General features: G+C 42.5%; 1 protein-coding gene across 1 annotated transcript in view; it reads left to right on the top strand.

The window, feature by feature from the left end:
* The first annotated feature begins 78 nt into the window (after positions 1-78).
* Positions 79-13,898, top strand: part of TOP1 (DNA topoisomerase I) — an 86,275-nt gene continuing 72,455 nt past the window's right edge. The window contains exons 1-2 of the mRNA XM_082359483.1: positions 79-483; positions 809-833. Coding sequence (XP_082215609.1) covers positions 451-483; positions 809-833 — 58 coding nt within the window. The 5' untranslated portion in view covers positions 79-450. The remainder of the gene's footprint in view (positions 484-808; positions 834-13,898) is intronic.

The raw sequence follows: 13,898 nt of genomic DNA, 5'->3' as shown, positions 1-13,898 counted from the left end.
CCGGAGTCTCTGACGTCACGGACGTCGCATTTAAAAGCGGCCGCGCAGGCGCAGTGAGCCGAAATGCGAACTTAGGCTGTTACACAACTGCTGGGGTCTGCTGTCGCCGCCAGCCCGGCAGCAGTCAGCCTCGCCGCTGCTGTCGCCGCCTCAGCCGTTCCGGGAGTCTCAGGCCCTCCCCGCCGCCGTTTACCCGCGTCTCCGGGAGCCTCCCGGAGCCCCCGTCCACCCGAACAGGCCGGCCGCGACCGTCTGCGTCTCCTCGGCGCCCCTCGCCGCCCGCCGCGCTCGCCGCCTCAGCCGTTCCGGGAGTCTCAGGCCCGCCCCGCCGCCGTGTACCCGCGTCTCCGGGAGCCTCCGGGAGCCCCGTCCGCCCGAACAGGCCGGCCGCGACCGTCTGCGACTCCTCGGCGCCCCTCGCCTTCCGCCGCGCTCGCCTCTCCGGCCGACATGAGTGGGGACCATCTCCACAACGATTCCCAGGTACTGCCCGGCCCGCCCGGGCCCCCGGCCCCGCCCCGACCCTCCACGACCCCCGGCGCAGGCCCCGGCCTCGGCCCGGCCGCCGCTTTGACAGGCCGGAGCCCCCCGCCAGGGGTGGCCGGCCAGAGGATATCGGCTCCCCGGGCCCCGGGCGGAAGGCGCCAAGTTACAGTTTAGGGGGGTTGGCTGGCCCTTTAGGCCGTTCCCGGGGCCCCCTCATCCCGGGGGGCACAGGGTGGGCCCGGCCCCCGGCAGCGCGCGCTCGCCCGCCGCCCGCGGGGTGAATGTGCCTGTTGTTTCATAGTCCCTCGTTTTCTCTCCCCAGATCGAGGCGGATTTCCGACTGAATGGTGAGTGTGCCCCCTCCCCGACCCCGGGCCCCCCGGCCGCCGGCCCCGCGCCCGGCCCGAGCCGGGCAGAGGACAGACATGGCGTCCCAGAGACTAAGTCCCGGCTCCTCGCTCACCGGCCCCATTGTTCCCATCGGGCCGCCTCTGGACCCCCTTTCCGGGGACCCCAGCGCCCCCAGATCGCGGCCCTCCCAAGAGGGGGCAACGGAGACCCCGCGTCGCCCGCCGCCGGGCCTCTGGCAGCCTTTCCGGGCCCGGATTCCTCCCGGGAAAGTCGCCTTGTCGACAGTCGGGACTTAGTCTCTGCGCCATTTTCTTTTTCTCTCTCCTCTCCTTTCTGTGCCTATGTCTCTTTCTCTCCCTCCCTCGGCTCCTTCCTTAAGCTGCCCAGAAAAAGCTTTCTGCGGAGCAAAGCCACGTAAATCACAGACCTCACCAGGGGGAAGGTTGGGAGCCTGAATTGTTACTGTTTTTTCCCAAGGAGAACTTTATTTGGGGTGTTATTCCCTCTTACTGCTTCGTTTGTTTCCTTTTCTGCTTCCAGAATGAAAGATACTCTTTGGCAACTGTTGATTTTTTTTTTTCTCCCCTTCCCTGGTAAGATGTTTATGGTAGGAAATAGGGCTCTAAAGCTAAAGCCCTCCTTTGTGGAGTTCTTTATATTTTGAGTTTGCTTTCCCCAAGTTGTGTTCTTTGCAAAGGTAGTGGTACCTGCCTTCAGAAAGTTTGCAAGTTCTCTATTGGCCATCCATTGTAAATGTTGGGCTCAGGCATGTTGATTTTTTTTTTTTTTTTTAATTAAAGTATTACTGACTAGAACTTCAGTGGGGCTGTGGTTCCTAAGGCACTGTTTTGTTTTTAGAAATGCAGTTTAGTGTAGTTGTCAGGAGGAAAGGTTGCTGAGCATCTCATCTGGCCTGGTGTATTAGGCTTTTCTCGTGGGCTGTGGGGTAGAAAAAAAGATTTTATTTATTGAAACAAAGATGACCAGCACCCACCCCTGCTTCCTGTTCATTCTTTTTCAGAAGCCACTGTTTTTCAGGAATCGAGAGCTAGCTTGCTTTTGCCTGACCTTTATGTTTTGTACCCTTTTCAGCCAAATCAAGGCATTTATTCTTTGAGTATTTCCACTTCAGTTACCGAGTGAAGATTCCCCCAATAGAAGGCTCACCCTGCGAGCTTTTCAACAATCCTGTTGAAGGAGAAGGTACCCTCTGTAGTGTGCTGGGAATTCCCACTGATTCTGATGGTACATAATCCTGCTCAGTTGAGTTTGGGTTCTGGGAACCTATCCAATGGGAGAAGCTGATGACTAGGTTTTCTGATGTTGTAATCAGCAGTCCATCGTGTTAGCCTGCTCTACTGCGAGCAGCCTTATGTTCAGATTTTGAAGTAGGGCATCCAGCAAGAGATGGTACTCTGCGAGGAGAGAATCTGGTTAAAGTGTAGCATTTCTTGAGCACCTAATATATGCCAGGCACTGGGCTTAGTGCTAGAGCTGAACCTTTGGCCACAAAGTGCTGCTCTTGCCTTCAATCCAGTCTATCTGGGGAGACATAATTAGTTAATTACAAGGTCAGTGCTGGGACAAATCTATACCCAAAATGCTTTGGGTGACTAGGGGATTTAATTTCGTCTGGAGGTGGGGGAATTTCTCAGAGGAGGTAGCTTCTGGGCTTGGTGTTGTGCAAGGCTAGGTGCTGAGTGTCAGGAGTTGGAGTATTTCTTAACTATGTTTAGTCAACCTATCAGGGTTTTAAAAGCGGGAGATGAGGCCCCTGCTGTTCAGAAAACCGCAGAGTGTAGATATGTTTCTTTGGGATGTGGGAGCAAAGAAAGGAAGTGGCAGGTGAGGATGTAAGAAGTCCTTTTGACCTCTCTTGGAGGAAGGTAAGATCTTAATACAGAATAAGTGTTCTTTTGACTCTCAGACTGGGCTGAGTAAGTAATGTATCTATTAATGAAACAAAGTGTAGTCCTTTCTCCTCAGAAAGTTAACCTCCATGGTTCTCACCTAGGTTGTACAAAGGAACTGTTGAATATGTGAATGATTGTAGGCTGGGTAGGTTATTGCTCTTCAGTGCCGTTTTTGTAGAGACCGAAGTAAACTGGCTTTATTGACTTTTAGAATGTGTTTTTTCACTCGTAATAGCAATAATTGCTGATATTTATTGAATGTTTACTGTCTATCAGGCATGAATCTCGGTTCTTTCCATTGTATCATCTAGTTTAATTCTTGGAAGAACCCTTATGAGTTGGGTACTATTATCTCCATTTCCATAGATAAGGAAACTGAGCCTTAGGTATATTTACTAGCTTTCCCAAGGGCAGTGAGTTGGCACTACAAAGCTCACAAGCTTAGCCACTATGCTATATATGATTCTAGTATGAAGAAATTAAAAGCTGCCTCATCTCTACTGTCTTACAGAGCTGAAAAAGGCAAGAGGGAAAGATTTGATAGTTTGTTGTTTGCTTTTTATCTAAACCTGCTCCTTCAAGAGAACAAGCACTTTAACTGCTTCCCCACCACACTGAGGGTCTGACAGTGGAGTATTATCTTTGTAAATATTGTCTAGAAGAAAGATGTAGTATTAGTAGCTGTATGCTTGCTCTGTTAAGTAATACATTAGTAACTAGTGATTGATTTATGTAACTATGAAAGAGTTTTTAAAAGATAAAAATCAATGTTTAATTATGCTCAGACAAGTTATTGTTGATCTTTGTATTAAGAGTTTGCTTAAACATGATTTTAAGTGGACCTAACCCATCTTACAGATGAACTGTGCCAATAATGTTAAAACAAAACTCCCTCATTTGCCTGCCCTCGTCCCCTAAGAGCTAAAAGATATTTTGCCTTTGGAGTTCATTCTTTACAATAGTTAAAACTGTTACTGTTCGTATAGAATTCAGAACATTCCGGCCCATAGTCAACTGCTGGGAAAAATCTGTTATTTGTGAAATGTGTTTATATTTAAAGTATTGCTGGGAGTTTCAGGAGCAGAAACCATAATCTCTTATACCTAAGAGAAAAGGCTTCTTTTTCTAGGTGTTGGTAGCACTCACTGAAGTGGGGCTGAATCGTTAGCACAGTACTGTGCAGACTACTGAATTATCTGTAGTGTTGATAATGGTAACATCAGGTTGGGGGTCAGTTGTCCTATTGCTGTTTCAAGAGCTTGATGTTTTTGCCCATCTACTCTGGAGTAGTAGGGTTCTTTCCTCCCTGGCATGAGTATAAAGTATAATGCTTGGTTTCATCAGTGATTATTCTCAGAAATGTTACATGGGCTCATTGTTTGGCATTATCTTGTGTTGATTCTAGTAGCTTAGTGGATTCAAACTGGATGATGGAATTAAATATAAATTGTTTCTGATGCTAACAGATAGTTATACTTCTGTGCTGTTGGGCACTGGTTGGGGTGGCAGGTGGGAAAGCTAATGATGTGGCCATCTGAAAATTCCCATCACATTTTTAAAACCAAACTGATGGCACCTTCAAATGAAATCTGGCACGTCTTCCTCTCCATCCAGAAACACTTAAGCTCTGGGCTCCAGTGTTGTCCTTCCTTCCACTGCAGCCAGATTTCTTAGGGGCACCTTTTCAGAATTAGTGAGCTGCTGTAGAATCTTTATAGATGAAACGGAGTTGCTTGTCAACATGTGCTTTTTAGATTACTAGCATGTCAGAATTCACAAACAAATTTTAGATTCCGACGTTGCTGGTAAAACAAGAAAATCAAGTAGTTACTAAATCAGAAATACCTCATGGTTTAAAAAGTGAAAACTGGATAATATTGCTTGTATAATTAACTCATACTTGTCTTTGGTAGGTAGATAAAGTAAAATGGAAAATAGGAAGTCAGGGTCAGTTCCAAAATCTCATTTTAACCAATAGTAGCAAAAAAAGAATTGAGTCTGGCTTTTTTCCTTTAACATCAGCATAATAACGGGGAATTGTGAGAATTTGAAGATTCATTAGTTTGTGCTAGGTCTCAGTGAGTCAGTATCCATTTATACAAGTGCCAGGGATTCTTAACATGTCTCAAAGCTTATATTCTAAAATTAGGCTTTTGGGGGTTTTTGTTTGTTTTCGGCGTGTGTGGGGGCATGCAGAAAACATGGCTGACTTCTGAGCTTGTGAATATGTGTTGTATGTTAATCACAGTAACGGTTACCTGTTGCTCCCAATGGTATCGGACATGATTCTGTTTTGCTTTCTGGGTGTATTTCATTTTAGGAACTTTCAGACATACTGCAGTTGTTCATGTTATTTCCTAGTAGTTGGGTATGAGTGCATACGTATGTTATTGGTCTTTAACAGCTTTTGCCATACTTTCAGTGCAGAATACTGATTTTCTTCAAACCCAAAGTTACTTCTCCAGAAGTGTTTTGTGAGGGATTGCGTGTTTTCCATATGAAACTATGTTGAACTCCAATAAAGTTCTAGGTTCACTGGGAAAAATGGATTCCAATATAATTATTTACTTTTGAATGAGGCTATGGAAATGCTTGAAATGAGTATTTGATGTGGGATCCTGAGTTAAAAAACTGTCTTGAAAGAAAGGTAAAATATGGTCCATTCATTGCATTTGGAGATGGAAGAGAGTCAGTTCACTAACTTTTCTGTATCCTGTGGTTAAGATTATCTGACTGCCCCTTAATTATTTTTGAATTCATTAACTTTGTGAAATGAGGGCATTTGGGCAAGCAGTTGAGAATTTGGCTTCTTAAGGTAAAAAGTTTGGGATGGGAGAAGTTCCCAACTGGCCCTTTAGAAGTGATTGAGATATTGTGTTTAAAGGAGGCTTTTAGATTGTGTTTAAACTTTGAGTAGTAATAGTTGGAACAAGTCTTCTGTTTCCATGCCTTGTAAATCTGAAGTTTGTGAAGCAGGTTTCCATCCCCATGGCTTCAGGCCAGTAGCTGAAGTAGGAAATGTAAAATAGAGGCCATTGGTATGGAAGAAGTAGCATTTGCCAACCTTTGCCCTTCCCCCACCACCTGCCTATCTAGGTGTGGGCAATGTGTAGTATGCTCTGTGTTGATAGCATAGGGCCTGGGTACCGCACAGGGGGATAAAGATGGGGGAGTGGTGATGGTGGGTGTAGCCTTGGCTTTATTAGGTGGGAAGAAGCTTAGAGTGGAATATCTGTTAGATATTAATGGTATTTTGGGTAGTGTTGTAGGAAATGACTAATAATTTGCTAAATGATTTTAGCAGCAGTAGATATTGTTTAAAATGATATTTATTCTGTATATTCAAGAAAGATTCTAAATATTTTTCAGACTGGGAGAGAAGTGACGCAAGTATATGTCTAGGGTATACAGATTGTAATATCATCAAGCTAGACCACCCATTGTCAAAGTTTGTATTGTGTCTTTATCTGTCATTTATGTCTCTAAGGTTTAGTTAAGAGAGAAACGGCAAGGGATATTGGCAACTTTTTAAAATTTCTTTTGGTAGGTACTCGTTTTTAATTTGTTGTCTTATATTTTTAGATCCACTCAGTTATCTCCCTGCCAACTTTACCTTTCTGTACTGTTCTTGAGAATTTTTCTGAAATGTATAGTAAATATTTTTATTTACATCTCCCTTCTGCCCTCCTCATTAGATTGGGTAGAGGTGCATCTCTACCAGTCTGTCTGTTAATTCCTTTCTGAGCCTTTGAAGTTAACTTTGTTTCTGTGGATTTAAGGAACCGAAGAACTCAGTTCATTAGCATTCCTGAGACACACCTAGATAAGCTTCAACAAAAGGTGTTAAAGCAGTCAGCATAATTGAGGACTTTAATTCGCTCGTCTTTGTTGTTGACGTTGCTGAGAACAAGTTTAATAGATCCCTGGGTATTATGACATTTTCCTGTATTTTAAGAACAAAAACACATCCGCCAACCCTTGGTCCAATATTCTTTGTATTTTTCTCAGCACAGCCTAGGAAAGATAGAGGGCAGAAACCTTCTTGGAGGAGATATCCTTGGCTATTTGGAGTTTACCAAAAAAAAGTTTTAAGTTGAAGGTTATTCCTACACTAGAATACACTAGAAGTGTACTCATTGCCCCGTAGTAAAAGTCCAGATTTTAATCTTGCTACCAGATACGAATGCCTAGATTTATAAAGTTTTGTAGGCAAAGTACTGGTTGGGCAGAAAACTGATCTAGCAGATTTCAAGATCAGTGGGTTAGGGAATCTCATTGGCTAAGACCCCCTTGCTTTACCCAACTCCTATAAGGTAGCCCCTTTATTTCTTTGTAGTCAGCTATCTGAGCTCTTGCTTGGCAGCAGAAGGGGAAGTGGGAGGAAGGGAACTAATTTTGAGAGTTTGGTAGACACTATGTTTTTGTATTCATTAAATCTAATTGGGAGATTGGGATTGACATACATACACTAATATGTATAAAATGGATAACTAATAAGAACCTGCTGTATAAAAAAACAAATAAAATTCTAAAAATAAAAAAAAGAATAAATAAATCTGAATTTAATGGGAATAGTATAGATTTGTGGGATAACCTTCTCACCTTCCCCCTTTTTTTAAAATATCTTTTTAAAAAATATTTATTTATTTATTTATTTTTGGCTGCATTGGGTCTTCATTGCTGCACGCGGGCTTTCTCTAGTTGCGGCCAATGGGGGCTACTGTTTGTTGTGGTGCGTGGGCTTCTCATTGCAGTGGCTTCTCTTGTTGCGGAGCATGGGCTCTAGGTGTGCGGGCTTCAGTAGTTGTGGCACATGGGCTCAGTAGTTGTGGTCGCAGGCTCTAGAGCTCAGGCTCAGTAGTTGTGGCACGCGGGCTCAGTAGTTGTGGCGCACGGGCTTAGTTGCTCCGCGGCATGTGGGAACTTCCTGGACCTGGGCTTGAACCCGTGTCCCCTACATTGGCAGGCGGATTCTTAACCACTGGGCCACCAGGGAAGTCCCTTTCATCTCCCCTTTTTGGTAGCATACTGCCTTAGTCCAGATTCCAGAAACCCCAGTCAGGTGGTAATTGGTAAGCTTCTAATAAGATGTCACAGCCGGGACGTGCCTGGTAGTCCAGTGGTTAAGACTTCATGCTTCCACTGCAGGAGGCGTGAGTTCGATCCCTGGTTGGGGAACTAAGATCCCATATGCCGTTCAGCGCAGCCAAAAAAAGATGTCACAGGCTGCCCTTAATTATATGCTGTTAGAGATAGCCTTAGACCCCTTATATCTTCAAGAGATGCTATGGTATTAAGGCTGCAACCAGATTGCTATTGAAGTAGGGGAATAAGTGATGAAGAGGGAGGCTCTGGGGAGATACAGTGCTCTTGAGCAGCTGTGGTAAAATAGAAAGTTGGAGTAGAAATCAGAACAATCTAGATGAAGTCCCTGTTCTTACTATGAAACTTGCCCTGGCCGCTATACCTTGTTTTCTTTTTCTTTTTTTTTTTTTTAATCTTTATTGGAGTATAGTTGCTTTACAGTGTTGTGTTAGTTTCTGTTGTACAACCCTCTAGATCGTCACAAAGCATCAAGCTGATCTCCCTGTGCTATGCAGCAGCTTCCCACTAGCCATCCATTTTACATCTGGTAGTGTATATATGTCAGTGCTACTCTCTCACTTCATCCCAGCTTCCCCTCGCCGCACCCCCCCGCCCCCGTGTCCGCAAGTCCATTCTCTGCATCTTTATTCCTGCCCTGCCACTAGGTTCATCAGTACCATTTTTTTAGATTGTATATGTTTGCGTTAGCATACGTATACCTTGTTTTCTCATCTGTAAACAAGGATGATATTTCTATGCTTCACAAGCTATTGAGATTTAAATGAGTATATGAAGGTGTCTCTCTACCCACATTTTAAAATTTAAACTTTGATCAGACAGCTTCTGCTCTGAGATGGATCTTTATCTTGAATGTTAGGTTTGAAGTAGTGAGTTGGTGGCTCTTTCCTTCCCTCACTGGTATTCTCTGTTAACATTTTAAATCTTCCTGACATTTACACAGTGAACAGTAACACATAACTAGAGTTGGTAGATAGAGTCTTTACCTAACTGAACTGCATAGCCTATGTGGCTCTCTTCTGACTATTAAGCAATCACCGTAAAATAAAAAATGGTGTATCTATATCTAGGTTTGGACTAAGTAGGAGCCAAATGTATAGCTGGTTCTTACTTTTCTAAGAATAAGTCTAAGGCAAGGTGGTTACTGCTGAAAGAACTTCTTCCAGCAATAAAGGTGGGCTCGGAAATGAAGGAAGTGTATTGATGTGGGTAATTTCTCAGCCTTTTAATAGAATTATGGGTTTTCTATTAAAGTCACCCAGAGCTTATATGTCATTTATACCTCAATTAAAAAAGAAAGATAACCAGGGATTTATCTTTTAGATACATTTAATCAGTGAAATGCCTAGTTCATTATTTGTGGTTTTTGTTTTTATTTTTTTTAAACCACAGAACTCAGTATGTCTTCCGTCATCATGGTTCTTCAAAGGGTACTCTTTTACTACCTGCCACCCCAATATATATACATATAATTTTTTTTTTTTTTTTTTTTCCGGCTGCATCAGGTCTTCGTTGCTGCGCGCAGACTTTCTCTAGTTGCGGTGAGTGGGGACAACTCTTCCTTGCAGTGCGCGGGCTTCTCATTGCGGTGGCTTCTCTTGTTGCGGAGCAGGGGCTCTAGGCGCGTGGGCTTCAGTAGTTGTGGCACACGGGCTCAGTAGTTGTGGCTCGCGGGCTCTAGAGCACAGGCTCAGTAGTTGTGGCACATGGGCTTAGTTGCTCTGTGGCATGTGGGGGGATCTTCCCGGACCAGGGCTCGGACCCATGTCCCCTGCATCGGCAGGCGGATTCTTAACCACTGTGCCACCAGGGAAGTCCCCACCCCAATATTTTTAAACTGAGAAGACTCAAAGCACCTGAGAATTACTTTTATTTTTCATTTATTCAGATGGTTGCTTAAAGTGACCAGCTCAACTTGCTGTGAAATAGTAATTCTTGGGAATAAGTGCCTTAGATAATAAAGCTTAGGTATGAGAACTTAAGTAGCAAACTCCATGTTAACAATTGTGCATGAGTATAGGCATTTGGAGGATTCCATGGAAAAAAATTTTAGTAATGGCTGATAAGTCTAGGTAATGCTGATTATTGAATTGCCTTGAATTTTTAATTTGGAAGTACTACTTAAGATAAACCGAAGTTAGTTAGGGATGTGTTCACTAATGTACATTAAATTAAGCCAAATGGATCTTAGTAGAGATCTTATACCATGGATCAAAAAGATTATCAGAGTAGCATCACAACAGGAACAGACTTCAAAATTAATATTCAATTAAAGGTAGTCCAGAGAAAATAATTTTGTAGGATCAAAATTACACCACAGGGTCTAATTTTAAAGAGTCTCAGAGATAAAGTCTTGAAAAGATAAACATCTCGGGAACAAATGGTTCTTAAAGTACATAGGAAAAAAAACAGTGAGAAGGTGAATATTAATACTGCATGGCTCTATTGCCCTCCGTATGTTAGAGTGTCAGAAATAGGATTGGGTTTAAAAGTCTTCAGAGCTTAGACCTCTTTCTCTTATATCATTTTTCTCTGATTAAGAATGTGAATAGTCTTGGGTGGGGAGGGGATCCACGTGTCTTCCCCCACCCACCGCCAAATCAGGCAACCATAATATAGTGGAAAGGATATTTCAATTTGAGCTCTTGCACTTCTGCTCAATGGCGAGGTCTTTGAACAAGTTAATCTCTGAGTCTTAGTCCTTTGCATCTAAACTAGGTCTAATACTGAGGAGTTCCCTGGTGGCGCAGCGGTTGAGAGTCCGCTTGCTAATGCAGGGGACACGGGTTCGAGCCCTGGTCTGGGAGGATCCCACATGCCGCGGAGCAACTAGGCCCGTGAGCCATGGCTGCTGAGCCTGCGCGTCTGGAGCTTGTGCTCCGCAACAAAAGAGGCCGCGATAGTGAGAGGCCTGCACACCGCGATGAGGAGTGGCCCCCGCTTGCCGCAGCTGGAGAAAGCCCTCACACAGAAACGAGGACCCAACGCAGCCAAAAATAAATAAATAAATAAATAATAAAAATAAAGGAATTCCTTTAAAAAAAATAGCATGTGAAGATCACTTTATTTATTTATTTATTTATTCATTTATTTTTTGCTGCGTTGGGTCTTTGTTGCTGTGCGCGGGCTTTCTCTAGTTGCAGTGAGCGAGGGCTACTCTGTTGCGGTGCGTGGGCTTCTCGTGGTGGCTTCTCTTGTTGTGGAGCACGTGATGTAGGCTCACGGGCTTCAGTAGTTGTGGCGCACGGGCTCATTTAAACATTCACAAAGTAAATACCTGTAGTGACTAGATACAGATGAACAAGACAAACCCATAGGGCTCTCAGAAGGAACACTTTGAAGTTAGTAAGTTGCAGGTCTGTATTTTTACTTCCTCTGTTGAGATTCCATGTGTTTTCATCAGTGCAAAGGCTCCTACCATCAGTGCAAAGGTCGTACCAGGGTAAGCGGGAACGGAAGGTACTTTCTGGCAGCTAATGCTTCACTATCAGTGAAAAAGAGTGATGTCTCCATTTATTTCCAATCCTAGGAGATTTTTTTTTTTCTCTCCTTGGAAAGAATTGGAAAACCTAGGACCTTAGATTTCCAAAGATGTCCAAACTCATAACTGTTCTAGAAAAAATAATTTTAGGATACCTATAAGCTCATTAAAACTTTTTCACCTGGAATAGAAGAATAAAAGTTTAGTTTTAAGTTCTGTGTATTTTCCATTATCTTTTTGTATCAGATACCTGTTTTGCATGAATTTTAGGAAATTAGTTTTCAGGTTTCCCTGAACAGGTACATTTGTCATGGTGACTAGAAACGTTCACATTCTGTGCAAGAGATTCATATGACAGTAGCTAATCAAGTATTTGCTTGAAATAGTTTAAATCCTTGAATTGCATCGCCTAAAATATAAGCTGTGAAATCACCATCTTATTAAATTTGAAGAACTGAAATCTTAGAGGTTAGACTCAGGACTTAAAGTCCTGGGAAACTAATTTTATGAAACATTTCAAATATATTACTATTGTTACTCCTTCCTAATCCATGAAGTGTCTTGATACGGGCAATACATGAAAGCTGTTAAACTCCTCAGAGGAAGGTTCAGAGTACATAGTAGTGTTATGTATAGTGATTTGAACACTAGAAAACTGATTGAGACTAAACGTTAGCTTTACTCTGCCTTATTCTTACAATCAGTGTGTTTTTGCAGGAGTAGATGCAATGACAGTAGTTCTTGCTATTTAACATCGAAATTTTCACAGTTCTAGTTAACCAGGAAAGAACAAAAAGGGGGAGGAGAAATACAAATTGGCTGGTCTTTGTAACTGCTGGCTTGTTACACTTGACTTCCAAACTGAAAGCTCTCCAAGGCCACACAGCCCAGCTCTGAGAAGTCTCCCAGTTAGCTCCCTTTGCCTACAGAAGTCCACGACAGACCGGGTGGGCTCAGTGGAGATTCAGCTGATGATGGTTTGACCATAATTAATTACTCTTTCCACTTAAAAATCAAATCACCTTCTTCCTCCCTTGAGTGCAGTGTCATATAAAAATTGCGCTTCCACAGAAGTTTATAATCTTTTTACAGATGTTAGCACCCTCCTAATCTCAGAATGTCGGGAAAGTTGTCTATGAGCAGAAATGTGCTTGTTTTCTCTTTGGGGAAACAGATTGTAGTTGGGCAAACAAGAAGCTAAAAATTTTCCCTCAATAGTCCTGAAAATGTTATAGAACTTATTTAGGACTGGAGCTAACTTCTAGAATTTAGATGTCAGGTAGTGTTTGTGTTAAGCTCAAATTTTTAGGGGAAGAGTTTAAAGTTATAGTACAATGTGATGAAATATGTCTATAAGAGACTGAAAACAGTGAAAGTGTTCGCATAAGTAAGACTAGCGGACTATCAAACAATTCATCCTGATTGCACATGTGTAAATATGCATGCCAGTAGGTGCTGTTGTACAAAAGTGAAGATAATTTTGCTCAGTATATTTATTGAAAACTTGATTTTTTTTTAAAGGCCTTCTGCAGCAACCCTGTTTCCCAGAAATAAAGTTCAGTGTGTGTTCTTATCCCAGAAGTCTATGATCATGTTTTGTTCTGTTAAGATATTCCTTTTTACCCTGGAATGCCTCCTTAGTGTTTAGAATTTGGTACAGTTTAAATAAGTATATCATCTCCATTTTCCTGTCAATTTTTAGGAAGGCATTAAGTATTGTAAACTCCTTGAGAGTTAGAAACATCTCAGAGCCTGTTTCAATATTGAAGGCATAGTCTTAGATACTCAGTTTCCTTTCCAGTGAAATCTGTCTGCAGTCAACACTTAACTCCAAGCCAGAAGTAACCACTTTTCTCTGGCTTTCACTGAGCCTTTGTTGTCCTCTTCCAATTTTTCATTCTAGGCTGGAGAAATTTACGTGGTTGGCTTATTACTTACTAGGAAGTGGGCAAGAGCACGATCTCATCTTATATGGTCCATACAGATGCTTTTAACAAATGTTGAGTTGTGAAATGGGATCCTCCCTCTCTCCTAGCTCACCAACTGGTTGAAAATCAAGTGAGGAACATTGAGAGCTTCACACTGAGTTTTCAGTTCTTAAGCTAATTTGCATAAGAATTACCTGGGAGTGCTTGGTAAAAACACATATTCCTAGTCCTATGCCTTGAAGTTGATTCTGTTGTGGAGCTATTGAGAAATCGGCATTTTAAATATATCTTTAACAATTCAAAATGATTCTAATACAGGTGACCCATAAGTCACCTTTGGAGAAACTGATCTATCTGAACTATTTTATTTGGCTAAGATCTGTTTTGTTTCATTTGATTAAGGTACTCCATTGGCCCAGTTATTAAATTTACAGAATTTTTAAAAAGGCACCAGAACAGTGTTTTCCATATGTTTTTAAAAGCTTATTACTTATCCCACTCTAAATAAGTATCTTCTACCTTTCAACGAGCATTTAGATAAATAGCAGAGATAGTTAACTGCCTTTGCAGCTGTTTAACTATGTGTCTCATCAGAATCCTAACCCTTTCTCCTACTTCCATGTTTAACTAGCCATT

Source organism: Balaenoptera borealis (assembly GCF_965194805.1).
Source record: "Balaenoptera borealis genome assembly, chromosome: 16".
Taxonomy (NCBI): domain Eukaryota; kingdom Metazoa; phylum Chordata; class Mammalia; order Artiodactyla; family Balaenopteridae; genus Balaenoptera; species Balaenoptera borealis.
This window is presented reverse-complemented; position numbering and strand designations above follow the sequence as displayed.